The sequence below is a fragment of the Podarcis muralis genome, chromosome 11, assembly GCF_964188315.1.
Source record: "Podarcis muralis chromosome 11, rPodMur119.hap1.1, whole genome shotgun sequence".
Taxonomy (NCBI): Eukaryota; Metazoa; Chordata; class Lepidosauria; order Squamata; family Lacertidae; genus Podarcis; species Podarcis muralis.
In genome coordinates this window covers 66,168,674-66,195,451 of record NC_135665.1, presented here as the reverse complement: position 1 = coordinate 66,195,451, position 26,778 = coordinate 66,168,674, and the positions used below count along the sequence as shown (strand labels likewise).

At 54.2% G+C, this 26,778-nt stretch overlaps 2 protein-coding genes across 10 annotated transcripts in view; both read right to left on the bottom strand.

Moving 5' to 3' along the window:
* LOC114606451 (phospholipid-transporting ATPase ID-like) overlaps nt 1–4,809 on the bottom strand; it is an 87,409-nt gene extending 82,600 nt beyond the window's left edge. The window contains exon 1 of one of the 2 annotated variants that reach the window (XM_028748728.2): nt 4,539–4,809. The gene's annotated coding sequence lies outside the window, so the exon portion shown is untranslated. Of the gene's footprint in view, nt 1–4; nt 239–4,538 lie in introns of those variants that run through there. The other variant, XM_028748729.2, reaches the window with a different exon arrangement.
* Nucleotides 4,810–9,565: 4,756 nt separating this feature from the next.
* Nucleotides 9,566–26,778, bottom strand: part of UNC13B (unc-13 homolog B) — a 158,258-nt gene continuing 141,045 nt past the window's right edge. For 7 of the 8 annotated variants that reach the window (XM_028748795.2, XM_077936599.1, XM_028748802.2 and 4 more), the window contains 9 exons: nt 23,225–23,313; nt 22,050–22,193; nt 21,514–21,637; nt 18,125–18,181; nt 17,098–17,178; nt 15,019–15,166; nt 12,177–12,269; nt 11,366–11,525; nt 9,566–11,000 (listed from right to left, as the gene is read on the bottom strand). In XM_028748795.2, the coding sequence (XP_028604628.2) occupies nt 10,715–11,000; nt 11,366–11,525; nt 12,177–12,269; nt 15,019–15,166; nt 17,098–17,178; nt 18,125–18,181; nt 21,514–21,637; nt 22,050–22,193; nt 23,225–23,313 (1,182 nt within the window). In that variant the 3' untranslated portion in view covers nt 9,566–10,714. The remainder of the gene's footprint in view (nt 11,001–11,365; nt 11,526–12,176; nt 12,270–15,018; nt 15,167–17,097; nt 17,179–18,124; nt 18,182–21,513; nt 21,638–22,049; nt 22,194–23,224; nt 23,314–26,778) is intronic. The other variant, XM_077936597.1, reaches the window with a different exon arrangement.

The window sequence follows — 26,778 nt, the reverse complement described above, 5'->3', positions numbered from 1 at the left end:
TTACCCTGCAAGGCGTCGCCTCCCAGCAGCCAGGCTGCTCACTTCCTCCGCCTCCATGGGCCCTTTGCAACTTCCAGATGTGTCAGGCGCTCCACACACCCCTAGTCCAAACCCGACTCTGCGCAGCGTGGAGCCAGTTGTGGGGAGGGGGCACAGCTATGGGGAACAGGAGGCACCCCGATTGGAGGGGCTCAGAGCCAGGCAAAGGCCGGCCAGCTCTTCCAGGTCCCGGGCAGAGGAGTTGGGCTCTGCAGAGTTTCCTCCTCCTCTTTGCTCCACTCTGTGGTCTTGGCCTGGGGCCAAAGGCTTCTGTCAGGGCCCCCCTCCCCGCCGCTTCCTGGAGATAGGGAAAGGGTGCTTGCTTCTGTAAAGGAGCTGCAAGGCTTTGAGGGAAGCCAAGGACCCGGGCAGGCAAGGAGACCTTGCAGGCGAGGAGCCTGGAGCAGAAGGACCAAGAGGGAGCGGGGCTCAGGGAGCTGGTGCCAACGGAAGGGCGTCCAAACGAGCCAGCCCCCACTCTGGGAAGCAGCAAAGAGCCACTGAAATGACCCAGGGATGGAGGGCTCCCCGAAAGGAAAGGGGGCAGCACTTGGGACTTTTCAGTCTAGAGAACAGGCAAGGGAGAGGCAACATGATAGAAGTTTATACACTGATGCCTGGCCTTGAGAAAGGGGACGGAGAAACCTTCTTCTTCTCCATCTCTCCTAGCAAGAGAACTCGAGGGATCAAAGACAGTCCTTCTTCATGCAGTGCAGAGTTCAACTGAGGAACTCCCTCCTGCAGCAGACCCTCCAAGGGCCCCTGTTTTCCAGGGACGTCCCTGATTTAGAGAAGACGTCCTGGTTTCTGGTTTGAGCCTGGATTGCCCTGCTTTTCCTTAAGATGTCCCTATTTTCACTGGAGAAATGTTGGAGGGTATGGAGTTATCCAACCCCTGAGCCATCCAAAGGCAATGCTGTATAGGGAAGTTTTTTCCAAAAATGCTTAATGTTTTTATATATGTTGGAAGCTGCCCAGAGTGGCCGGGGCAGCCCAGTGTGATGTGTGGGGTTTAAAGAGTAAAATCATCATTATGGGATGGGACTTCCCTGATTTCATCAGAGAAATGTTGGAGGCTTTGCTGCAGGGGGCAGGGATGGCCACCAAGACGGCCAGTTCTAAAAGAGGATGAGACAGATTCACGGAGGAGAGAGGGCTGTTGATGACTACTAGCCCTGATGGGCCGCCACAGCTGGAGGCAGCCATGCTTCTGAACGCCAGTGGCTGGAAACTGCAGGAAGGGGAGCTGCTCTTGGGCTCAGATCCTGCCTGTGGGTTTCCCACTGAGGCACCTGCTGGGCCCTGTGAGAACAAGATGCTGGACTGGACGGGCCATTGGTCTGATGCAGCCGACTCTCCTTGTGTCCTGTGCTGGGCCTGGCTGCCTGGCTCCCTCCCCTGGGCCTGGCTGCTGGGCTGGGCTTCTCCTTGGGGGCCCTGAAGCCTCACGAGGAGCCTGGGCTACACCCCCCCCCCGACAAGCCCCCTCCATCATTTTATTCGAGGCACCTGCTGGGCTCCCTGAGATGACAGAGGAGCCAAGAGGCAGCCAAGCCCACCAAAGCACATTTTCTGGCCCACCCTTCCCTCTCAGATCAATGGTGATGCATGGAGAGTATAGGGTTCAAAATTAGCCAGGTGCCAGTGTGATAGGAATTTTGAGGTCTTAGATATATGTTCAATGTTCATAAGTGTACCAACCAAGCACGTACATAGATCAGCACAGGAAGACCAACCTGGAACCATTTTTTATTCCCAAACTGTCTCAAACTGACCAAATGCAAAGTCAAAGGAAAATGGAAAAGCCTTCCCATTGTCTTTTCCTTCACAAATCCTGTCTTAAGGGTATATGTCTGTCTGTGTTTGAATAGGGTGAGCCTGTGACCTGACTCAGGAACTATTTATCATTTAAGGTAAAGGTAAAGGTACCCCTGCCCGTTCGGGCCAGTCTTGACAGACTCTGGGGTTGTGCGCCCATCTCACTCAAGAGGCCGGGGGCCAGCGCTGTCCGCAGACACTTCTGGGTCACGTGGCCAGCGTGACAAAGCTGCATCTGGCGAGCCAGAGCCGCACACGGAAACGCCGTTTACCTTCCCGCCAGTAAGCGGTCCCTATTTATCTACTTGCACCCGGGGGTGCTTTCGAACTGCTAGGTTGGCAGGCGCTGGGACCGAAAGACCGGAGTGCACCCCGCCGTGGGGATTCGAACCGCTGACCTGACGATCGGCAAGTCCTAGGCGCTGAGGTTTTACCCACAGCGCCACCCGCGTCCCCAAATTTATCATTACTAAGTATTTATCATTACTAATGATAAATACTAATTACTAATTACTAATAAATAATAATTACTAATAAATAATAATAATAATAATAATAATAATAATAATAATTACTAATAAATAATAATTACTAATTACTAATTTATCATTACTAAGTATTTATCATTACAAAAGACTGGCCAGGCTCCCCAGGCTATCCAATCAAGTGACCATTAAACAGGTAACCTGTCAGAGATAAACAAGTCACTCAGATTTCTGTTTTAGACCACCTTTTCTGTGATGTATGTATGATGTATCTGGGGAGTGGTGGTCTTGAGCTATACCCCTTCTGTGATGTATGTGTGATGTTTCTGGGGGTGGTCTTGATCTACAGTGGGGCAATTTCAGAAGTCTTTATAAGGGCTTGCACACCATTGTTCTGGATTCCTCCTCCTTTCCTGTGTGTGAGGGGAGCACCCTGTTGCAACAGATCAATAAAGATCAAGCTTACTAGCTGCTTTGCTTCTCGATATTCTCTGGTTGGCCTCTGTTATTTTCTCCTACCAATGGGGACTCCCTGGAGAAGACACTGATGCTGGGAAAGATGGAGGGCACAAGGAGAAGGGGACGACAGAGGACGAGATGGTGGGACAGTGTTCTCGAAGCTACCAGCATGAGTTTGACCAAACTGCGGGAGGCAGTGGAGGACAGGAGTGCCTGGCGTGCTCTGGTCCAGGGGGTCACGAAGAGTCGGACACGACTAAACGACTAAACAACAACAACAACAACAACAAACCAATGGGGAACCTACAAAGGACTCTAGATGGGCTCTATATGGGCACCAGGTGCATTTTGCACCCATCGGCCACTAGGAGGTGCCACGCCAGGTGCGGAAGGAGTCTTCTTTTCAGCCTGTGCCACTGCCACATTTGGGGGGAGGGACACGATTCCATGCTCTAAGCAGCACCTGGTCTGCTTCAAGGCCAGGCTTGTGCCACTTGCGCTCGCCTTCCCCTGGCTTCCTTCGTAGCCTGAGGAAAAACGGGAGCAAGATGTAGGAGAGGCAGTTGCCTGTAACTGGTCATGAGCCTTCAGACCTGAGGGGGGGGGGGGAGAGAGAGAGATGGGGCACCTCTGTCATTGTGAAGCTTTGCCTACCAAAGGAGGAAGTGGAGCAGGAGCCCCTACAAAGTGGAGCTGGCCAGAAAACCACCCTGGTCACAAGCTCAGCTCCAGAAGAAACCTGCTCCTCAAACTCCGGGTGGACGCCCACAGGGTGCAGCAGCGCAACAGTTCACCAGCCAGAGGCGGTCTTGGCTGCAGGAGCTCAGAGCTGTGGTGCAGCGCATGAATGACGCTCCGTCAGCCTGAGAGCTGTGCTTCCAGGCACAATGGAAAGAGCTGGCTTTGGCCATCCAAGTCCGATGGGATTTGGGGCCTGGTAATGGGACAGACCAGCTGCTCCCATAGGAACCTTCCTGGGGGCTGAGCCCATTGGCAGCAGACTCCTTTCTTTGCAAACCCCGCCCACAGTGGAGCGGCAGGTGTCAAGCCAGCGCAGGGGCTTTTATGTGGTGACACCCTCACCAAAAAAGTTCACCTGCCACCCGCTCTGCTTAGTTTCAGGTGCCAAGGTATAACCATCAGGGTTTTTTACACATGGCTTGAACCATAAAACAGCCCTGTTTTATGCTGCCACTTGATTTTTATCATTAGTGGGAGTCATCTTTATTGCACCTCAGGTTTCGGGCTGATTCCTTCTGCTGCTTTTATTTGCTGCTGGTGCAGTTCCAGCGTTTTGCTATTTTTGTTGAAATGAATTCAACCTTTTTATTGTCTTGTTCAGTGCAAAGATGGAAGGTGAACATCATGTTCAATAAAGAAAAGGAAGAAATTTGGGGGAAAATGGTGCCAAGTCTCACTGGCCTGGGAATAGGAGGGTCTTTGCAACGGATGGAAGGTGAACGATGGTCGTGGGGGGAGAAAAGGGAGGGAATCCAGGCTTAGTGGGTGCTGGGGACCGGCCCCTGCACCTGTTTGCAAGCCCAGGAGTGAACCCTGCAATGTGTAAAGAGGAACTGAATGAGCCCCTGAACCAGCGTGGTGTGTGAGACCCCACACCATTAGGGGAGGCTCCAGGTGAGAGAGAAGAACAGGGGATTATTTGGTGGCCAGGACAGACAGGTCAATGGGCACTGAGGCCCCTTCCCCCTCCAGAGGCCAAAGAGTGACCAGACTTACCCAGCCACTCGCAGGCACTCCTGTTTTCCTCCGTAGTCGTCCAACAGGGCAAGCACAAGACGATTCCCGGCTGCAACCATATAACCATTCCCCTTCCTTTGAAACTCAGGCATGCATGCAGCCCCCAATGGGTGCAGCCAGAAGTCCTGTCGAGAATCCGTTAAATGCCCCCAACCCTGCCCAGTAGACCCCAGTAGCGCCTGCCGTGATCCTGGCAGCAGCACAGCTCAGGAGCACCTAGGCGGCCGCTGCAGGTGGGCAGAGAGAGCGGAGAGGCCTGGCCAACTTCCTGCACCTGAGGGCGGGAGATGGCACTGAGCAGCACTGAGCAAATAGAAGCCTTTGATCGTTGGACTTGCCACTGAACACAGGGCTGTTGCTCAGGGCTCCTGCGCAATCCACAGAGCTCCCTCGGCTGCAGCCCCATGAAAAGCTCACTCCCCTCTTGGCGGCTGGGTGCGCAAGTGAGAGGAGCTGAGCTGGGGCGAGCGCCAGAGCACATTCATCGGGTCCCCCGCCAAAAGCGAGTGGACGAAACGTTGGGTAGGTCCAGAGAAGAGGGCTGGTAAAGCAGCAAGCATTCAGGTGTCATGAGCGTCTTTAAGCCTGGATAGGAGGCGCAGGTGGAAGTGTCTGAAGAAAGTCCTTCTTTGCAGAGTTAAACTATGGAACTCCCTCCCACTGGAGGGATGGCCAACAACTTGGGTGGCTTCAAAAGAGGGCTTGACAACTTCACGGAGGAGGAGAGGGCTCTGCTCCAATTCCACAGCGATGCTTCAGAATACTGTAGGGGCGTTATTGCAGTCAAACCGACAAGTCATGCTTTGGGCAGATGGGAACATGAAGAGTCGGAGGCTCACAGAGCTTTCCTGTCACATTTGCTAGAGAGAACTCTGTGAGATGACTTTGTCTTTCTTCGCCACGCTTCCAAGCTGACCGCACAGGCATGCCTGAGCTCTGCAGCTCAGACGCCATTTGCGAACTTAAATTTTTCCTTTTGCAACTTAGACAGCAGTTATAGCCCTGCCTTCATTTTGCTGCTGTAATGGCCGCTTCTAGACCCTGTAAGCAAATGCTCCTTATGTTCTTATGAGGGCACAGCCAGTGTTATTCGTGTTTCGCCCTCTGCTCTTGCTGCCAAGTGCCCCAGAGTCTGTCCGCCTGGAATCAACAAAAAGGGATCTGTTTCTCTCCAATAGCTGCTTCAGACAGGCTGTTGTTATCTGGAGAGGGAACTGAGAAACGGGTAGGTTCTTTGCCACTGCATTGTATTGGACTTGCGGGAAACAGATCACACGTTTCGGAGAGGAAGTGAGCACATCAAAACTTTGGAGAACTGAGAGGTCAGGCAGAAGCAAGAGCTGGTGGGGAAATCCTGGTGCTCTAAGAACAGGGCCCCAAGCGGGGGGTGGGGGTGGGGAGGGGAGGAGAAATAGCAGCACCAAAGATGGAGCTGAAACTCCTGAGAACGACACAGACAGGAGGCCAGTGCCATTTTGCAGTGCCCCCTGGCAGCAGTGAGGTGGCAGCAGCAGCAGCAGCTCCCAGCCTTTTGCAGCCCCAGCTGGGATCCGTGACACGCAGGCTCAGCCCCCCAAAGCCCCCTGCCAGCATTTGGCTTGCACTTGGAGAATTCGCAGCCGGTCTGGGCAAATATTGCAGAGAGTGGGCGAGATGAGAGGCGGCATGTGCAGCTCAGTCGCAGCAAGCAATGTGGAAGGAGAGCAAAGCTGCATTTCTGTGCACAATTGTAAAGTTGGAAGGGACCCCAAGGGTCGTCTCACACCCCCCTTGCAATGCAGAGGGCTTAAGAGGTGCCAGAGCAGCACATGGTCCCTGGAGGGAATGGCTGCACCCCCATCACCTGTTCTACTACCTGTGCACTTTCAAAACCAGAGAGGGAAAGAATGGTCAGTCTGCATTTCTTAGTACAGAAAGTATTGATCCAATGTGCAGAGATCGTTCCTCTTCTGATTAATTGAATAGGATTCTAGAAGGTTTCTATGTGAAAGAAACAGGAAGGTTTCTGTTGTTTAGGTTATATTTCTTCTGGGAAGCTGAGTACAGCTGGTTTAAACTGGCTTTGTTGTCCTTTTTGTCATGGTCATACTGGCTATTATAGTCAGGCCAGGAGGAGCCTGGCTCTCACTCATTTTTCTTTTCTCTGTTCTGGTGTTCTGTATGCTGTAGTGTGAAGGTTTCATCTTATTACAAGTTTGTAAGTTTTATTTAAGTGCTGCAACTGGATCTTTTTGGACTGTGCCAATCCTGAATCTTTTGGATTTGTGACCATTATGCTCATTTCCCTTCGGTATCAGTAAAAGCTCTGCTGGATGAAGTACAATTGCCTTTGGAAACTCTGCTACATGTTTAAGTTTTTCCCTGCTCCCCCTTCATGGGCGACAAGGACCTGTAACCTTCCCTGCCATGATGGCAGGAGTCTTTCACCACCAGCAGCTTTTTCTTCCCAAGTCTCTGGAAAACCTCCAGCCAACTTCTCTTGCCTTTCCCCAAACCCAGCCTTGCTCCAAAGCAACCACGAGCCTGAGCTCAACCACGTTGCTTCTCTGTCTACACAAACTGATGCTCTGAGTACTCATGGTTCAAGGCAATTAAGTTTCCAGGACAGAGTCCCAGTAATGACCCAGAGGAGGCATCTCATCCTGTGGCCTCCTTTGCAACAGAAAGGCAGTGGAAATGCTAAATCTGGATGTCTTGAAAGAGGCTGAAATAGCTCATCAGTTTCAGAACAGTCTGTTCCTGTCTGGCTTCTAAACAGGTGGAGAAGAGCTGACCATCTTCTGTTGGAGGCAGGAGTCCTCTGCGTTGAATGTTTCCCCTTTCTGTGCCACTTGCACAGCTCAGCCCCCCAGAGATCCAGGCACTCACCAAGAGAAAACTTCACCTCCTTAGCTTCTTTCCTGACTGCAAAGCAACAGGGAGGAGGCAGCACTGCAGAAGTCGATCAGCGCTCCCACGGGAAGAGGTGGGCAAGTGGCAGCTCTCCGGTGTAGCCGGCAGGAATAGAACGAAGCCCACCCACCCACGTGGCTCCCGGACAGCTGCCTGTCAAGGCAAGAAAGGTTCCCTGGCATCTTTGTGCTGGCCTTCAACTCTCCCTCCAGACAGAAATCACACTGCAAGGCTTCTCTCGCCTTTCTTTGGCTGTTACTCTCTAAAGCACCACATTCTTGTGTTGTTTAAATAATAAAGCGGTTCAGCCTGAACTCAGTCAGAGATGCTCCAAAAGTGGTCCATCTATGCAAGAATCCTGCTTTTCATAGAAGATGCTAGCGCCTTAAATGGTCTTGAGCTTCCTCCGAAAGTCATGACTTGCTCAGCAGGCGAGAACATCCAGTCTGCCCAGGCAGTGTCTGCTGAATCTCCCCTGGGTATGGGGCTCCCACTGCCCCTCTCAAGCCTCCCATTCAGAGAAACTAAAGACACACTAAACGCACTGCCTATTTTGCCACTGGTGCCAGAAATACAGATTTTGCTTTCTTTGTCACAGGACTAAGTCCTCAAGGATCTTCTTTCTTTTTAAAGCTCAGCTAGACCGACCCCTTGTCCCTCAGGGTTGGGCCTGCATCTTCTGGCCCCCTGAAGGAAGCGTCAGTTTGCATTTCTTCGTGCAGAAAGTATTGATCTGATGTGCAGAGATCTTTCCTATTCTACTTAATTCAAGAGGGTTGTGGCAGCTTCTCTGCGTGAAAGAAACAGGCAGAAGGTTCCTGATGTTCTTCCTTCAGAGATGCTGAGTACAGTTGGCTTAAACTGGTCCTCTTATCCCTTCTGTCAAGGTCATGCTGACTATAATAAGAGGCCAGAAAGAGCCTGGGTTTCACTTTCTCTTTCTATCTCTCTTCCTTCTGGTGTTCTGTACATAGTATGCTGAGTGTTATAGTTTAGACTTATTATAAATTATTGTAAGTTTAAGTCTGTTGCAACTGGATTTCTTATCGAAAGGGCCAATCCTGAATTTTTTGCATTTGTGACCATTTTGTTCATTTGCCTCCAGGAGCAGTAAAGATCTGCTGGATGAAATATTAATTGCCTCTGGTCTATTTTTTGGGAATCCTGCAACGTGTTTAAGTTTTCACTCTGCTAACTATATGTTGGAATTTGCTCTGGATCAATACCGAGTAGAATTTCATGACACGAAGGAAGCCTCTTGGCAGCTCTTGCATAGACAAGGCGCCTGGATGATGCCTGAAAGCCAACACTCTGACCTAGCAAGGAACCGCCAGGAGGCAGGATTCTTCCCCAGTCCCAGGAAGCTGGGGACAAGTGTCAAGGGAATGACTTGCCAGGCGACAGCACACTTCTTCACACGGCACACAGGTAGCTCACCAAAGAGCTGTTCCACCAGGCCTTTGGCCAAGGCACAGCCTGACCCCCTCCTTTCGTAATCCTCACAGAACTCTAGCCCAATGGTTGACATGAATTGGATCTGAACTGATTTTAGAATGAATTGATTTTAGAATGCTGTATTATTTTACTGTTGTTAGGCACTCTGAGCCCGGCTTCGGCTGGGGAGGGCGGGATATAAATAATAAAATTATTATTATTATTATTACTACTATTAAAAGGGAAAACCAGGCACATGCATAGAGGAATTTGGCTGCAGATGGTTGCTAAGCTCCCTCAGGAGATGGCAGGATGCTTCAATGGGGAACGCGACGGCTGGGAGACGACGTGTTGGCCGCCGTGGGGATCAGGAGGCCGGACGAGATCCAGATGGGCCTTGGGTCAAATCCAGCAGACGACCCAAGGCCAGAAGCCAGTTGGTGCTGGGTGGCCCAGCAGTGAAGGGCTCTGGAATCACCCTCCATTTGGGGTTGTGATGGGAAGTGTCTCACCTTGGGGATGGAGACCCTCCATGGGGGGCTCTCCCCACGCCCACCCCTTCTGCAACGAAGGCTGCTCCAGGCCCCGAGGCCTCTGGGGGAGCCTGAAGAGGCAACGGCTGGAGCCTGGCCTGCACCTTCAAGAGGGGAAGTCCAGTAAGAGGGGCTGGAGGCAGGAGGTGCTGCTAAAAGGTCCTTTATTAAAGGTTACACGGATCGCTTCCTGCCACAGCGGCACATTAAACAGGGATTAAAAACCGCGACAGTAATAATTGTGGTGATCCAAAGAGCGGTTTTATCTTACATCCATTGACAACAACTACACGGCGTCTAAAAGCAGGTCTGAGAAATACAAGGTCTGTTATTATACAGCTGTACAAGTGCCAAGAGGGAAAAAAATAGAAAAACAACCCCCCCAATATACAAATAGAATCCCCCCTCAACATGCGGCTCTTGGGTGTTTCTTTGAGGGCCACAGCACACAGAGGGCGGGGGCCGGGTCATCCGCCATGGCAGTCGGCAGCTTGGCTTCTTCCTGCACGGTTCCTAGTGCAAAGTTGTTTCTGGTGGGTGGGTGTGTTCACAATGGTTGCACCAGGAAAACCTCTCCCTCCCTGCATGGCCCAAAAGCAACACTGGGGGGGGGGGGAAGAAGGGGGGGGGAGACTCTCAGGACAAAGACTTGGCGCAGAAACAGAAGAGGATGGAGGATAAGGCGGCCCTGAGAGAGAGGATGGTGCTCAGGTGGGCAAAGGGGGGATTTTTGGTCAGTGTTGTGCTTGTCTGGGGTGGGGGGTGGGGACAGTGACGCTCCTGCAGCCCCCTCCTGCTTCCACTCGGACCCAGGCTCAACCAGGCTCCGGGCAAAACACAGCTGACCTTGGGCTTTCCTGCCCACCCAAAACCAGCAAAGGCTTCAGGCTCACCAACAGGTTGGACTCCCAAGGAATCAGCCTGGAACAAGCAGCTGCTCACCTTCCTCCTTGAAATCTCCTCTGCAGAGCGTGGACAACCCCCAAGCCCCCTCAGGCCAGGAGTGTCTGGCCCACCTTGGCTTCGTCTTCCTGCCCACGCAAGAGAATAGCGTTCTTGCTCCGCAGCGCCAACCCCAGAGGAGCAGCCATGACGGAGGCAGGCACCCCAAGTCCAAGACCTCCCCCCCTCGCTCTGGCTCTCTGCCTTCTGCTGAGGGTCCAGACAGGTCTCCTGCGGCCGGCAAAGGGGCCGACCGAGACGCGAGGCTCCTCCCCGGGTCAAAGAGAGCGGGCGGTTGCGCTTTCCGCACACGTTGGCATCGGTCACCCAAGAAGGGTGGAAGCGCAGGAGGGCTCAGCTCCCTTCCTCCGTGGAGCGCGACTCCGACTTCAGCTTGACGAACTCCTTGGCCACTTCATCGTTGGTCCTTTGCGAGAGGATCCTCAGGACCGTCAGCCCCGTGTCGTCCATGTGGACCCTCCGCCCCAGCGGGCACCAGCAGGCACAGCTGCCCTTGTCGGCCACGTCCCGGAGCTGCATCACGGCAATGCCCAGCACGCGGTCCTCACGGGCAAAGCAGTAGTCCTTCACGCACACCTGCAGCTCGTAGGCGTCCGGCCCGTCCTCATTCCCCAGGATGCTGCAAGAGAGCGAGGGGACGCCCCGTTAAAACTCTGGCAGGGAGACGGGGTCCCGGGACCAGGAGCCCCCCACCCCCCGTGGAAAAAGTCCTCAGGGAAGTTGGCATCTTCCTCCTGCCAGGAGGGCTCTTGTTTCGTCTCGTCATATTCAGTTTTATCGCTTTGGTAAAGGCTAAGAAACACCGTGCCCATATTGCGAAGGCCACCCTGCGCTTGCAGGGCGAGAGGCGAGGGAGATAAGGGCTGTGGGATTCCTGCAAGGTTGCCTCTGCATGGCCTGATCCTGCATTTCCAGGCCGAGGGGCTGCTTGCCCGTCTCTTGGCCCAGTTGGGGAGAGGACGGGAGGGAGAGGGCAGGACTTACAAGTGGAACGTCTCGTTGTACTTGGGGGCCCAGTTGTTGCTCTTCGACTTGGTGGTGAATTTCCGCTTCTTGTCGCTCTGGTGTGGCCCAATCATGGTCACCTCCACGAAGGGGCGGAACATGCCCGAGGTCTGCCACTTCAGGTCGTTGGCTGCCACCACTGCGGGAGGAGAGAAAGAGGCTGGGGGAGAGGGCCGGCTCAGCCGCTCCACACACCCTGGCCAAGCCAGAGAGGGCAAAGTGGGTCTGGACTCGCCATACGCAACAAGCAGCAACCTGAGAGGCTGCCCAAGGCAGAAGCCCAGCCCCTCTTGCCCAGCTCAAAGCACGCACTCTCATTGAAGCTTCTTCCTCGGCCGCTGGCTGGCCTCCCACAGACGCATCTTCCCCACACCACTGTCCTGACCAGGGAAAAGCTCTTTCTGCCATTTGGGAAGCTCGTGGACCAGTATATGGCTGTGCAACTTTAGAGACAGCTCAGCCTGTCCCCAAGGGCAGCTGGCCTCTCCACTTGCAACGAAGCCCAACCGCCCATCAGCTGGGCAAGTTTCCGAGCCACGCCCACAAAAGGCTGCTCCAAAAGGGAGTCCCCGCCCTGGTGAGTAACAGTCCTGCAAGCCTCTGGGGGCGATTGGGGGGGGGGGGGAGAGAGAGCAAGGCGGGCAGCCTGTTCTGCTCAAAGACTCACTCCGTGCCCGCCTGGATGGCCAACTCTCCAGCACAGCGGCTGCGTTGACATTTCCGGGGTTGCCAAGAGACCAGGCCTGGCTGCCAGACCATCAGAGGAGCATGTGTGTGTGTGTTTGGTTACCTTTCACCGTGACCTTGTGCTCCCCGGTGCCGGGGTGTGTGTACAAGTCGATCTGAATGGACACTTCGCCCACGGGGTCGTCCACTCCTGAGCCTGGGGGGCAGAGAAAGAGAAAGAGCGCCACAGACGGCATTGGCATGTGCCTAAAGTCGGGGGACGACACGACTGCATCCCGTTGCCCAAAGAATCCCCCCCTCACGCCTCTGCTCTCTTCCCCCAATGGAGAGCTCCCTCCTGCCTTTATGTTTTGAAGCCTCGTTCTCTGCTATCTTCTTTGGACTGGATCCCTGCTCTCTTTCCTCCTGCCCAAAGCACAGTCAGCCCAGCTCTAGGCAGGGGGGCCTGGCTGCCTCTTGCCCCCTGGAGGGGCTGCTGTTCCCCGGTCAAGAGCACCTACTGGCTGCCGATCCACAGCCCCCTTGGAGGCTTCTCCCTCCTGCTCCTCAGCAACGCTTCCCACCACTGACGGGGGTTTGTGTGTCTCTCTCAAGGCATTTTCGCACCAAAGGGACCCAGTCGAGACAGTGGGTGGGCACTGCGAAAGCAGGCAGAGGCGCTGGCTCAGAGCTGCCACACGCTCAACACTTTGGTTCCTGGAGACTGTCCTCTCAGACACACAACATGAAGGCCATGGCAGGGCCAGAGGGTGTGTTTTGGGGGTGGGGGGCTGCCAGGTGGCTAAAACAGGCCCTCTGGGGTGGCAGTTGTGTCTCCGCAAAGCAGGGTTTCCAATGCACACCCTCCACCTGGCGCTTTGGGTCTAGTGCGGCATTTTAAAGGCTCCTGCTGATTATGAAACTGAGTAAGGTGGGAGGAGGATGTGCGGAGAGCAGTGGCGAAGCCTCAGGAGCAGAGAGAAGCTCCAACCTCCCCCTGCCTTTCACGGCCCCCGCCTGCTCCTGGGAGCTTGAACCCATCTTAACCATACAGACTCTTTAGATTTGCAGAAAGAGCTTCAGCCGAAAGCCAAGCCTTCATCGGACTGTCCACCACAGCGTCAAACGAGGCGCACTGTTCGCCTGGGGTCCAGAACTGAGACCATCTCAGTCGGCTGCTCCACAGTGCACTCGGTGCATGCTCAGAGGAGCCTTCCACCGTGCAAAGTGTGAAGCATCTATTTCTCTCACCACGACGGCTGTTCGAACATCCAGAGCTGCAGACTTCTGCCATCAGGCTGACAAAACTCCCCAGGGAGAGCACACACACCCCTCCCCGGAGGGAGATTGCAAGGCGCACGCCACAAGATGCTACGAGGGGAGTGATCCAGGAGGGGAGGAAAGGCCTGGGGGTGCTAGAGGGGGGCAGAGAAAGGCCAAGGGGGGGTGAGGGTGGGGGGCTCCAAAGCACAGCAGGTTTGCAGCCGGCCAATGTTGTCATGGCAACATTGGCCTGGAACATACCCTTATCAGGACGGACATCCTCATTAGCCGTAAACCTAATCCCTTTCCCACCATGCACTGGGGCAAGCAGCAGGCAGGACGGAGAGAGAGAAGAGTTTGGTTACCACCCGGCCAAGATGACAATGCAGAAAGCCACCGGGGCGGAGAAGGCAGGGCTGGCCGTGGGAATGGGCTCAGAGGGGAGGGAAGGGAGCTTCTCTCCACGGGAGGCTGAGCATCGAGGGGGGCCCTGGAGCCCTAAAACGGGCTGCCTTCGGGGCTCAAGTTGCAGAAGGGGGAAGGCTCCTTGCTCTGGCTGCAGAGGAGGGACAGCTGGACCCTGGCCTTGCTCCGGCCGGCCCAGAGTCCTCTGGATGAGATGACGCTCACTTCTCAGCCCCTGAACAAAGCAGAGCCCCCCAGCTGGGACTCCCAGGCAAGCCCTGGGGGGCTGGTGCAGGGGCTCAGGAGGGGGGGTGGGGTGGGGGGGTGAAGCCCACCCTGGGTGTCATCCCCGAGGGGGTGACAAAATGGCACACTGAGAGGGGCAGCACTTACTGTGGGGCCTGCAGCGCGCCCGAGCCACACGTCTCTCCCAGGAGTGATGCGGTGGCTTGGGGCCCAGTGCTGCGCGAAACGGCAGCGTGGGGCTTGCACCCACCAGGCGGACTCTGTGGGCAGCTCGGTCGCCATGCTGCCTCCGTGCGCAGATTGGCCCATGGCTCTGGGTGCCGAAGCAGCTAGCTACACCCCTGGGCTGGTGACCCGTTCCACTTTGGGCCAGGCCAGGCCAGGCTGGCTCTCTCACCCTTTCACTCAGCCCCAAGTCAAAGCAGCAGCAGCCCCTCCCCTCGGCCTCCCCAGGCAGGAGCCAGAGGCAAAGGCAACTGCAGAGCTGAGCTGAAGGAGGCCAGGCATGCGCCGTCAGGAGAACGGAGAGCATCAAAGGACCCCTGGCGCAGGAGTGGCCCAAGGCACCTTTCTTACCCCCAGCAGAGGCCCCACACGCTCCAAAGGGGGTCCATCTCCCCCCTCACACTTTGGATTGAGGGGCCCCTTTTGGACAGTTCGCTGTCCAAAGAAAGGGCTCTTGGGTTGCTTATGCACTCGGGCTGACCCCAGACCAGAAGCGCTCAAGGGCCTGGGAATCAGCTCCAGGGGTCACACGGCTGGCTCTGCCGGGACGGAGCAGCAGGCAGGGACCACCCAAAACTACCCCCTGGGGCATCAACAGGGAAGACAAGGTGGGCATGCATTCCCTCTCTGCTTTTCCAGGGTTCAGCTGAGCTCACTCCCCGGACTGTCCCCAGAACATGGCTGTGCACGGCCTGCTCTGGTGAGCGCATGCACTTTTGAGGAAGGGCGCAAAGAGGCAACTGACGGAGGCCCCCCCAGTCCTGCCCCATGGCGCCTCCACTGCCTCCCCCTCCCCCGCCTGAAAGAGTCTTGCGCAGGATCCTCACCTTGCGCCGTCTGCGTCTGCACGAAGGTCTTGATGAGTGTGTCAGTGGTTTGCGTGTAGAGGGACAGCGCATAGCGCAGAGACTGCAGGTCCGAGCTCTTCTCCAGAAAGGTCTTCTTCAGGCCGCTTCCCCCGGCGTGGAAATATTGCTGTGGAAAAGAGGCAGTTGGGGGGGAGCGTGATGGCTGGGGGCTTGGGGGGGGGGTCCCCTGTAGTCCCAGAACACTCTAAGGGGACCCACCTGGCAGCGTCACAACATGAATTAAGGAGCATGACTTCATGACATCTTTGGTTTACAGAAAGTAGTTTTGTTGGGTGTCACATCAGAGGAGATGAGTTGAATAACATTTATATATAGCTGACAGACAAAGAATCGGAAGTTCCTTGTTCTCTTAACTGTAACTCCCCCCCCCCTTCTCCTCCCTTTGTCTCTCTTTCATTATTTCCTCTTTCTCTTCCCTTCTTCTCCCTTCTCTCGAGCTCTCTCTCTATTTGTTTTTGTCTTTCTTCTCTTCAGGGTTTGGGACTTTACTTAGATTAACATTTCAGTTTTGATAAAAAAAAGAGAAATTGGATAATAATCTTCGTATCCCTTTTCCCAAATGCTAATAAAAAAATACTAAAAAACAAACACACAACTGGAGGCTGGAACCCCCGTTTTTCCCTTTCCTGAATTAAACGGGCCCTTCCTAGCCCATCAACGCTACGGACATTTTCTCCTGCAGTCCTTGTGGGATTTACAAGGAAGGAGGCCTCACTGCCTCTGGGCAAGGCCCTTCTCACCAAAAACTAGGCTCCTTCCTCCCCTTTTGGGCCATACATCTCAGAGGCAGAAGGAAGAAGCAGCCAGGGACCCGCCTGCCCTGCTCCTTCGGCCACAGGGGGTGGGGACCCCCAACTGCCTCTCCCCCAAGCCCACGAAGGAGACTCTGGAACTGAGTGGTCCAGAAGATGGAAGGAGGAAGAGCTTCTCTCTCGGCTAGAGGAAAGCTTAGCACAGTCTGTCTTACGGCCATCTCCCTTGTGGACTAAACAATTATTGCTCTTAAATTGGCCTTCAATCTCTAATAATAATAATAATAATAATAATAATAATAATTACACCCTGCCCATCTGGATGGGTTTCCCCAGCCACTCTGGGTGGCTCCCAACGGAATATTAAAAATAGAATCAAACATTAAAAACTTCCCTAAACAGGCTTGCCTTCAGATGTCTTTTAAAAGTCAGATATTTATCTCTTTGACATCTGATGGGAGGGCATTCCACAGGGTGGGCGCCACCACCGAGAAGGCCCTCTGCCTGGTTCCCTGTAACTTGGCTTCTCGCAGGGAGGGAACCGCCAGAAGGCCCTCGGTGCTGGACCTCAGCGTCCGGGCAGAACAATGGGGGTGGAGACGCTTCTTCAGGTCTACTGGGCCAAGGCTGTTTAGGGCTTTCAAGGTCAGCACCAACACTTTGAATTGTGCTCGGAAATGTACTGGGAGCCAATGTAGGTCTTTCTAGACCAGTGTTATGTGGTCTCGGCAGCCACTCCCAGTCACCAGTCTAGCTGCCGCATTCTGGATTAGTTGCAGTTTCCGGGTCACCTTCCAAGGTAGCCCCACGTAGAGCGCATTGCAGTAGTCCAAGCGGGAGATAACCAGAGCATGTACCACTCTGGCCAGACAGTCCACAGGCAGGGAGGGTCTCAGCTTGTGTACCAGGTGGAGCTGGTAGACAGCTGCCTTGGACACAGAATTTACTTATAGAATCTAGTCTCAGGCTGTTTTGGGACACATCTGAAGCCACTGAACTTTATATGTTCTGCTGCTGCCCTTTTTAATAGGTAAAATGTCTTACCTGGGGACCTGATTTAGACCCACCCTCTGCCCCAGAGGTTCTGGCGCTAGCCAACATCCCCACCCCCTGGGTGGGTGAGCAACAACTGCTGAGCTTCCTGCTCTCCTTGGAATTCATAGAATCACAGAACTGAGGAGGTGGAAGGGGTCTCCGGGGTCATCTAGTCCAACCCCCTGCAATGCGGGAATCACCATTGTTTGTGTTTGAGGATCCGAGGCGGGGGTGTGTGTGTGTCACTAACCTTAATGGTGTCTAGAGCCAGTTCCAGCACCGCACACTGCTTTGGGGTGAGACTCCGCGTTTCCTCCTTGACCATGTGATCCTGAAACAGTAGATGGCGAGATTAGGGCTGTTTCGGGGGGCGTGCGTCCTTAAACGGTAAGGATACAAAAGGGAAGGCAAGCGCAGGGGTGGGTCAGGGATCCAGTGGAAGGGGACCTTTGCTGTGAGAAGCCTATGAAGAGACACGCGGCAGAAAGACCAGCGGAGCAGAGGGAGGAGTGGGAATGCGGCCACAGGCCTGTCTCTGGAGACCTATGCAAGCTCCTCTGGGAGAGAAGACGGAGGGGACAACACACACACACCAGCTGCAAGGAAGAAAACTCTGCACAAAGGTCTTCTGGAAGGGACCCCGGGGCCATCTAGTCCAACCCCCTGAAACGCAGGAATCTTTTGCCCAAGGTGGGGTTCAAACCCACAACCCTGAGATTGAGAGTCTCAGGCTTAATATGGAAAGAAAGATGTTAATTGATTAAGTTAATCTTATTTGAAAGTGGTATTGGAAAACTGCTAGAATGACTTATATGGAAACTCAGCTAGGGAAATTCGAGGAAGTCATCTAACAAGGATAACAAAATTGGGAATTTTTCAGTTAGGATAAATGTATGCTTGTTTGCTTTTCTTTCTGTTTGTTTTTCAGATTGTAATGTTTTTCTTTTTAAGTTTGTTATAAATTTGGAAAATTAAATAAAAAAAAATTTGGGGGGGGGAGAAGAGTCTCATGCTACGAGGGCTTCATTCTTGCAGGGATGGCGGGCGGAGAGACGATGTAACGGCCTGCGGTCAAGCACCATGCGCCAAGAGCCAAGGCAAAATCCAGCTTACGCCTGGGCAGGGACTCAGGCACTGGCCATGGTTACGACAACAGTGACAAGACGCACAAGGGGACACAAGGGCATTCTGTGGGACGCACAAGCAAGACAGCCACAGTCACAGGCAGAGCAGGCGGGGGCGGAGGGCCATGCGCTAGCGGTTACACCCCCCCATACCTTCAGCTTCGACAAGTGTCCCAGTTCTTTAGCGGCGCTGAAAATCAGCGGGGTCCCCTGCGGGCGTGACGAGCGAGAGAGGAAAGACAAGACAGGAGGAGCAGAAGGTTACACCCCGGATTCTGAGCAGGCAGAGGCAGCCAGCGGGACCCTGGCCCAGGCAGGAGACCCTCTTGCAAGCGCCTGCCCGCTAGGGCTGCTTCAGGGGGGAAACAAGGTGGGCAGCCTTCGTGGGTCACACCAGTACAGTAGGGAAGAGGGATCAGGAGGCCTCAAAGGCTTTGCGTTGAGAGGAACATGCTGGCTTGTCAACGGAAGGAGAGGCGCTTGCGGGTGGAAGCCCCACTTATCTCGGCTTAGCCGTCAAACGGCCATCTTGGCAATCTCCAAGATACACAGGAGTGGACGCAGCCAGCTTAGAGACAGGGCCACTTTCCCACCTAGGTGACCTCCCAGGAGGGGGCTGGGCCAGAGGTCAACGTGGGCAGGGGAACGAGTGCAAATATTATGGTTGCGCTGCAGGAGCACTTCTACGCACACAACCTCCTCTGCCCTTCAGAGGCATCATCAGGGTTCAAAGACAGGCAGAAACGTCCAAGGCAGGTCTGAAGAAGTGCTGGTAAGAGTCCAGGAAGAAGGCAGAGAGTCCAAAGTCTGTTTCAGGGGCCTAATTCAGTTTATTTTACCTTGATGGGCCCTCGCGCATGCTCACCTCATCAAATCTGGCCCTCTTTTAAAAAGTTTGGACACCCCTGCTAGAGGGTCCTCCCCCCTGGCTGAGAGGCTCTCTGCATACTCCTCCTTCCACTAAAGCCCCTCACTCCTAAGGAAGACCCAGGGCTCAGCGGGAAGCATGGGATACAAGGCTGGTATGGTCAGACTTGGGGGGTATTTTCTGCACAAAGCTTCCAGCAGAAACAAAAAGAGAGGAAAACTTCACTTCCAAGCCAGTAGAAGCTGCCCTGGTCTGCTCACCATCATCCCTCGGCTCCGAAGCCCTTGCCACTAGCCAGCCTTCGGGACATTGTGCTGGCTTGGTCATGGTGGCCCCTTGAGGTCCCTGGGGAAGCGAGGCTCTTCCTCCAGCACCAAGAGGAGACCCAGGCAAAGAACCCTCCTTTCCACACCCATCTGCTGCACTCGTGGGGAAAGGGCCAGTCGACAGCATTCTGCTTTAGCATTTCCAGGCCCCTTTGCGCCATGAACCCCTCCCTCCCCGCACCCTGTGGCCAGGCGCATAAGAGGGAATATGCACACTCCAGCCTCAGCCTAGAATCCAACGGGAACAGCAAAGAGCCAGCTGGGAATCCAGCTCTTGCAGAAACAAAAATATCTCGCCTGGCAGAGGCACGAGGGAACCCTGTGTGGAACCAAAACGGTGACCATGTTCCGGAAGGCCTGCAAATGCCACCTTGGGAGTCAGGATAACCCTGGGGCTGATTGTCATTTGCTGCCAGAATGAGCTCACTTATGTTCAGCTGCCTGAACATAATGCTTATGTTCCGCTTATGTTCGGAAGCCTGAGTTTTGGTTCCGCTGGTGGGGAGAAGCGAGGCTTCTTAGAGATGGCCTTAGAGATGGAGGAGAGCTGGGAAGGGGCCTCCAAGCTGGGGGCAAGTTAACTGGGCTCCTGGGGCCAGATTGCATAGTTTGTTTTTGTATAAGATGTGATGCCTAAATGCTTTCCCGGGTGCCGACAAGGCGTGGTGACCGCTTGCCTCTTCAGGGTCTGTGCTGAGTCTGGCTCTGCAGTCGGTGTTGTACATTGGCCTGTTCTTCTAATAAAGAGCTAGAATGGATCCCTCTGGTGTTTTTTACCTCCTCTGGTATCCCTGCACCAAACCGCTCGCGCAGGCCCTCCTCCTTTGTGCTTCCCAGGGCTCTAGGAAGCTAGCAGCCATGGCCCCTGACCCAGAGTCTGATGGGCTTCTGGCCTCCAGGCATGGAGACATCCCTCCGTTTCCACAGCACCAGAGTTGATTGGCTGAGCCGTCTCCTGACGACTGCAGCTGCATGGCGTCCCCTCTTCTGCCTCGGGGCTCCTGGCTGCTCCTGGGACTGCGGCAAGAAGCACCAGGCCCTCCCAAGCCAGGCTCCCCTGCTCTCCAGAGGGAACAGGTCTCTGGCCAGGCTGCAGCACCTTTCCCTTATCATCCTTAAAGCTTTCCCTGGCAGGCACAGCGTGGACACAGGGCTGCTGAAAACGGGCTTTGCAAAAGGTTCCTTTTTGTTCCTGTTAATGGCTGCTACAAGGCTGGGCAAAGATCGCCCTCCCCACGCCAGGCAAGAGAGAGGAAAGATTTCAAAGGATGGGGGCACAACGAAAGGTCTCTTGGCTGCCCCATGCAACTCTCCAGCCCCTGCAGCAGCGGGTGGGGGCTTTCCTTGGCACTGCACTCAAGAAGGCAACGGGTGGCTCCTTGGAGGAACACAATGTGGGACTTGCTGCCATTGCCCATGGCAATTGGGACCCGCTTCTCTCTGGGTCCATTCTGTTCCGCGGAGTGGGGGGCGGGCTTTGTGCAGAGAAGAGGCTGGTGGGCCACTTCCCTTCCCTTCCTGGGAGCTTCAAAGGGTTTCTGCAGCCAGCCCCCCCCCCCCGCTTGACCCGCCTCCCCTCCCGTTTCGTCTCTCTTCCTTCTTTCTTTCTGAAAAGGCTGGTTGCCGCCTGCGCTGGGCTTGCCCCACAGACAGCCTGACCCAGCCATTTTCACAGCTCCGCTTAAACCTCTTCGCGGCGGGGCATGCGATAAACGTACAAAGGCAGGCAGGCAGTGCTTCTCCTTCTGTTTCGGCAACCCACACAAGCCCACGCAGCAGCAGCAGCAGCAGGAGCGCTGATCGCTCGCAGCCTTAAAGGAAGCCCAGCCTCCAAGCTGGCTCACCGGCTCTTCTGCTGCCCCTCTGCATGGCAGCCCAGGTGGGAAGGGGCTGGAGGAGGAAGCACCGGGGGGAGGAAGGTCCCACCTCCCTGGCTGTGCCTGAACGCGGCTCCTTCTGGAGCCCCCTCTCCTCACGCTCAGACCTGCTCCTTCTTTCCCATCTGGTCCAAATGCCCCTGGGCTGGTTCAGACCCCCTCCTTCCCCCCCCCCCAGCCATTCATCTCTTTGCTTACACTTAAAAATGTGCCACCTCTGTTCTCTGTTCACCTGGGGGCTGTTGGGGGGGGTGAAAGAAGGGGACAACTGCAAAGACCAACGAGAGCAGCCAAGATTGGCAAAAGGCAAGAGATGCAGCATTACCTAGTGGTTCGAGTCAGAGCAGGACCTGGGAGAGAACAGGGCTCAATCCCCCACTTGGCCAGGAGGCTCTTTTGAGTTGTGACTTGGGCAGTTGCTGCCTCTTCGCTTGACCTCCTTGGGGCGGAAGGAGAGGGGGAGAGGATTACCGTGTTGTCCGAGAGGGGAGGCAGCACAATGATCTTCTCCAGGGTGTTCATGACCACCCTCCAGAGATCCTTCAGCACCCGCTTCAGCACCGTCTTCTCACAGACGTCCGCAAAGAGCGTCAGGCTGCAGGGGGAGAGCAAAGCGTTAGGTTCAAGCAAGAGGACCTCAGCAGGACAAAAGGACCCCTGACTTTTCCCTGGCTTTGTCCAGAACCAAAGGTCTATCCAGCCTGTGTTTGGTCTTCTCCAGCCGACTCCCTTGGCTGGACGTGACCAGCAGCTGTGGCCATGCCTCAAGGTCTGGCCAGGCCAACTGCTACTGCTGCTTCCAGCTCTTAGGGGAGCTTTTGCAATTCACTCTGGGCCACTTTAAAAGTCCTTCTGCCTCAGCTGGGACTGGCAGGGAAACCCAGAAAGCATGGGGGATTTTTCCGCAGAAGCAGCCCCCTCCATTTCCCAGCCCTGGGCTCAAGCAGAGGTTGCTCTTCATAGACGGCCCCCAAGAGGCCTGGTGCGGATCCGCCTGGCGCCCTTACTTTCCATCCAGGAAGTCCATCAAGGGCCGGAGGACGTTGTCTGCGTCTTGGGCCACCACATTGGGAGGGGCGTTCCCCGGCCCTTTCACCTGGCAGAGGATGTCCGACATCTGCTTGACGCAATCGTCGATCCGTGCCTGGAAACTAGAGGCCAGAAGGGACAAAATCACTCTGGGCGCGGCACTTACGGGCACCTCCCTCCCTTGCAGGCTGATGCCACCTGCTTGTGGGCAAAGTCTGCCTGTGCACGAAGGAAAACAGGGCGAGCCCCCAAAGCACAGCGCTCAGCAGCCCCCTAACATGAGCCTGGCCCACCTCACAGGTCGGGGGATTTATGCTCCCAGAAATTCAAGCTCTCCCCTCTTCCCCCCCCCCCCCCGCACTTCTCAGAAGGAGGGACATAGGAAGGATACGTGGTTATCCTTGGACGGAAGCCAGGCCAGGCCAGGATGCCTCTATCTCTCCTTCCCACTGTGCTGGCAGAGCAAGGGAATGCAGGAGAAGCAGCGGAGGCGGAAAAGGAAAGTCCCCAGAGTTTAAAATGCCTCCCATATTTGGTTGCCAGAGGAGGAGATAGGCATTCACTACTAGAAGGAAACAGTTCAGGACCTAAGAGATGGGCTTGTGTGTCCCAAATCCAAGCAAGGGATTTACCCTACCCTTAAAATTTTTGGCTGGGCCCCTAGAACTTGTGATCAGTTTCAATTCTGTATTCCAGAGGAGGAGCCTGACTTTGCCTTGTCAATATTGAGGAGAGCTCACCCTTATCTCCCAGCCCTGACTAAGCGCTTGTGTGCTGATAGCAGAGCGGCACCAGAGAGAGAGAGCACTTTCTCTCCCTTAATGCAGCTGCCGCTTGCTAAAGTCGCCATATCGCCCTCTGAATGTTAAGAGAGAAATTGCACTCGATCAATGAGCCGGCAAGCAAAATCTGGCACAGATAGGACCCCAAGAATATGAACTCGCGGCGGATTTCACAGTTCAGAGACTATTTCACTTTGAGCCAGGCGAGAAGTGCGTAAACGTTTCTCGGTTCTTCAGTTGCTTTCGTGCGTGAGGATTTGAGGATTAACAAAAGGGAAAGGAGCAAACTCCAGGCCTCTTTTTCCATCTCGTGAAGCAGACACAGAAGGCAGGCCATCTCCCTCCGCAACCCCTGGGCTGCTGGCACCCACCTGTTACCAAACACAGCACTGAGCTCATCCAGCACGTTGTTCAGCTTCACCTGCAGCTCCTTGAGAGAGTCGCTGGCTTCTGGATCCAGCTGTGGGCAGGAGGAAGGAAGGGAAGTGAGAAGCATCAAGAGCATCCATGCCCACTGCCTCCATTCGGACACAGAGTTCTAGATCAATGGCTAGGAGGGTGCGTCTGCCTGTTGGCACTAGGCTGGTGCTAGGAACTAGGAGCAAGCAACTCTGCAGCAGCGCCTAGTGTCTCCAAAAGTTCCACCACTTCTAACAACATCTGACTCGCATCAGAAAGCCCAGCCTGGCAAAGGACGCAGCAAGCGAAAGACCATCCGCGAGGCCACGTCTCTCTGTCCCCCAGCAACTGCGGAGTTGAGGACAGTCCAGACCTGCCAAGCCAGCAAGACTCTCTTGGCGCCAACCTGTGTGGCAAACACAAGACTTAGGTCCCAACTCAGGACTACACACATTCACGGGAAAATCGAGAGGGGACAGAAAGGGGAAGGCACCCCCAGATCCAACAGCAATGGGTGGAAGCCCATCAAGAAGGCAGCAGAGAGGAGACGCTGCCTCTCTCTGCTCCCTTTCATGCTACAAACACACCAAAATCCACTCAGCCCTCCTGCCAGAGCCTTTGGCAAGAGAGATTCCTTAGCTACCTGTAGGCATTGCTGGTTTCTGGGCTCTGGGCCAACGACTGCCATTAAAAACAAGCACCTTTTCAAGCTGCTTTGGAGTGTCTCTCTCAACAGATGTGCTCAGTTCTTTCCCAGCGATTATCATTTTAAGTACACTTGTTCTGCCTTTCCATTATATTCCAGGCAGGGTGGGGACAGAGACAGGAGCCCATCTGCAGAGACAGTGCGTTGCAGCAACAAAAGGGACCCCTAATAGTTCATCCCTGGCCTCTGCTTATTGCACCCCTGAGAGATGCCTGCCCACAAAAACTTCATATATATTTCCCTACATTAAACATTGGCTTCCCTTCCACCCTTCCATGGTTTCCTCCATATAACAATTACTGCTGAATATTACAATCAAACCATACCTTCTTTCCCTCATCTTATTCTCAATGTAACTTTTACTATTGAATTTACTCCAAACCTGCTAGCAATTTAACCTGCTTATGATAGTTCTTCGTATAATCTGCGAACCATTTGCAATCAGCCTTGAATAGTGTTTCATCCTAGTCTCTGATTCTGCCTCCCTAAGCGACAATGTGGGTTTGCTCTTGTTTTCAGAGTGTTTGCGAGAGCCTGAGGCTTCTGAAGTCGAGGCCTCCAGAGCCACAGAGTAAAAGCCCTGGGTGTGAAGGGCGGCTCACCAACAGCCTGCCTGCCTCCCGCTGCAAAGGAGGGCAGAGCTGCTGGATTCCGAACGGAGGGGGAGACAGACAAGGGGTTGCCATGGCAATGAGGCGGGGGCCAAACTGTGTCCCCATGGACCATAAGGGGAAGGAGGAGGATACTTTTCGGGGCTCAGAGCTCTCGGATAAGACCCTGGGAGAGAGAGTGTTCCTTGCCCCCCAAGAAAAAGGGAAGCTGATTTCTGGTCACCTTTACCTGAGCCCATGAGAGCATTGGACTTGCTTGGACAAATTTCAAAGTAGAGTTTAGTAGAATAATAATAATTTAATAATTGTTGCTATTTTGGCCACAATTATTGCATTTAACAGCCACCTCACCCAATGCTTTAATCCTATATTCACACTTTATTTCCGCTTGCAATCATTATAACCTGATGTGTTTCCCCCCACAACTGAAACGCTTTCACTGCTTTCCTGCCAATGTACTTTGGATAAATTTTGCAAATGGGTTTCAGCCTCTGGTCAGATGACACCACAGCCCTCTCGCCCCCTGGGGCAAATTAAGGACCTCCGTTTCAATCAGCAGCCATTAGAGAGCTTAACGTCACAGAGCCCCAAGATCACACACAAGCGAATGCCCCTGTTGAGGCTGGGGCTTTGGAGACTTCTCCCCTGCCCTAGAACGAGAGTGCAGGTCAGGACGGGGTCAGGTGGGAGCCCCAGGCCTCCCTCCCCTCCTCCTCGTCCCAGTTGGCGTAGGAAACTGGGCTGTGACCCTGCGGCAGAAGGCAAACTCTCCCTTTCCCCGGGATGAGGAGGAGGAGGAGGAGGAGGAGGAGGAGGAGGAGGAGGAGGGAGCACGCAGAGCTGGCTGCTTAAAAAAGCCTCTCAGGATTCAAGCAGCTGAAGCTGGTGTGTGTCGTGCCTTATTAAGGGAGCCGGTCTCATTACTGTGTGAGCGCCGAGGGAACAGGTGGCCCCCTGGCATGAGTCACGCTGCCCAGGAACAGGCAGGCACTGGACAAGGGCAGCAAAGAGCGAGATTCCCTCCCTCCCGGCTCCAGCATCTTTCTTCCTACTCCACAGGTATAGCCCAGAGCAAGATGCAGGTGGGCAGCCAGGGAGATCGTCTCTCTCTCTTTTACTTAATAACATAACATTAAATATCTCTCAACTCAGCCAGCTTCAGCCCCGCTGGCTCAAGTCAGGGAGGATGAACATCAGCTCTGCTTTAGGCTGGTCTCAACTCCTCACCTGCTCTTATACACTGCTGGGGATGTGGTGGTTGTGGGATGACGTGGTTGTGCGTATGAAACACACCTAACACTAAACCATGGCTTGCCTAGCCAAAGTGCGGCTTCTCTGAATGTCCAAACCCAGCCCACCACAATAACCGTGGTTTAGTTTCTGGTAACAAACCAAGATGTGGTGCTGTGGTTTGTAAAGGGCTCGTGAACCATGTTTTAACTATGGTTTTATGTTACAGTGGTGCCCCGCAAGACGAATGCCTCGCAAGACGGAAAACCCGCTAGACGAAAGGGTTTTCCGTTTCTGAGTTGCTTCGCAAGACGATTTTCCCTATGGGCTTGCTTCGCAAGACGAAACGTCTTGCTAGTCTTGCGTTTTCCCCCCCGCTTCCCCCCCCCTTTTTCTAAGCCGCTAAGCCACTAATAGCCTTTCAGCAGCTTAGCCGCTAATCCTTTTAGCCGCTAAACCGCTAATAGCGCTAATCCGCTTAGCCGCTAATAGGGTTGCTTCGCAAGACGAAAAAACCGCTAGACGAAGAGAATCGCGGAACGGATTCTTTTCGTCTTGCGAGGCACCACTGTATGTCTGAAACCAAGTGTCTTAACCGACTATGGTTTGCCCATCCCACGCTGGGCTTGTGCTAAGCAACAGAGTCTGGAGGCAAGGGCAGCTGGGAAACAAAGGCAGCTCTGGAAAGAAGTCCTGGCTTCTCTGCTCGACTGTGAGACAAAATGTGGCTTGTTGAACAAACCATGGTTAAACTATGTGCTTATTGCATCCATTGTAAATAATACTATTTATTGATGGGTCTTACACCTTAACATGGTCCAGTGTTCATTCGGCAGGAACACAAGAGAGAGGAAGGACTGATCCACACTTACCTTTTGCCTGGCATTTCCAAGGCATGAGTCTGCACTTTAAAACCCTGATCGCTTTTTATTTCGCCCTGGAGCATTCCTCGTGAAAACCTGCTCTTTAAAGATGAAAT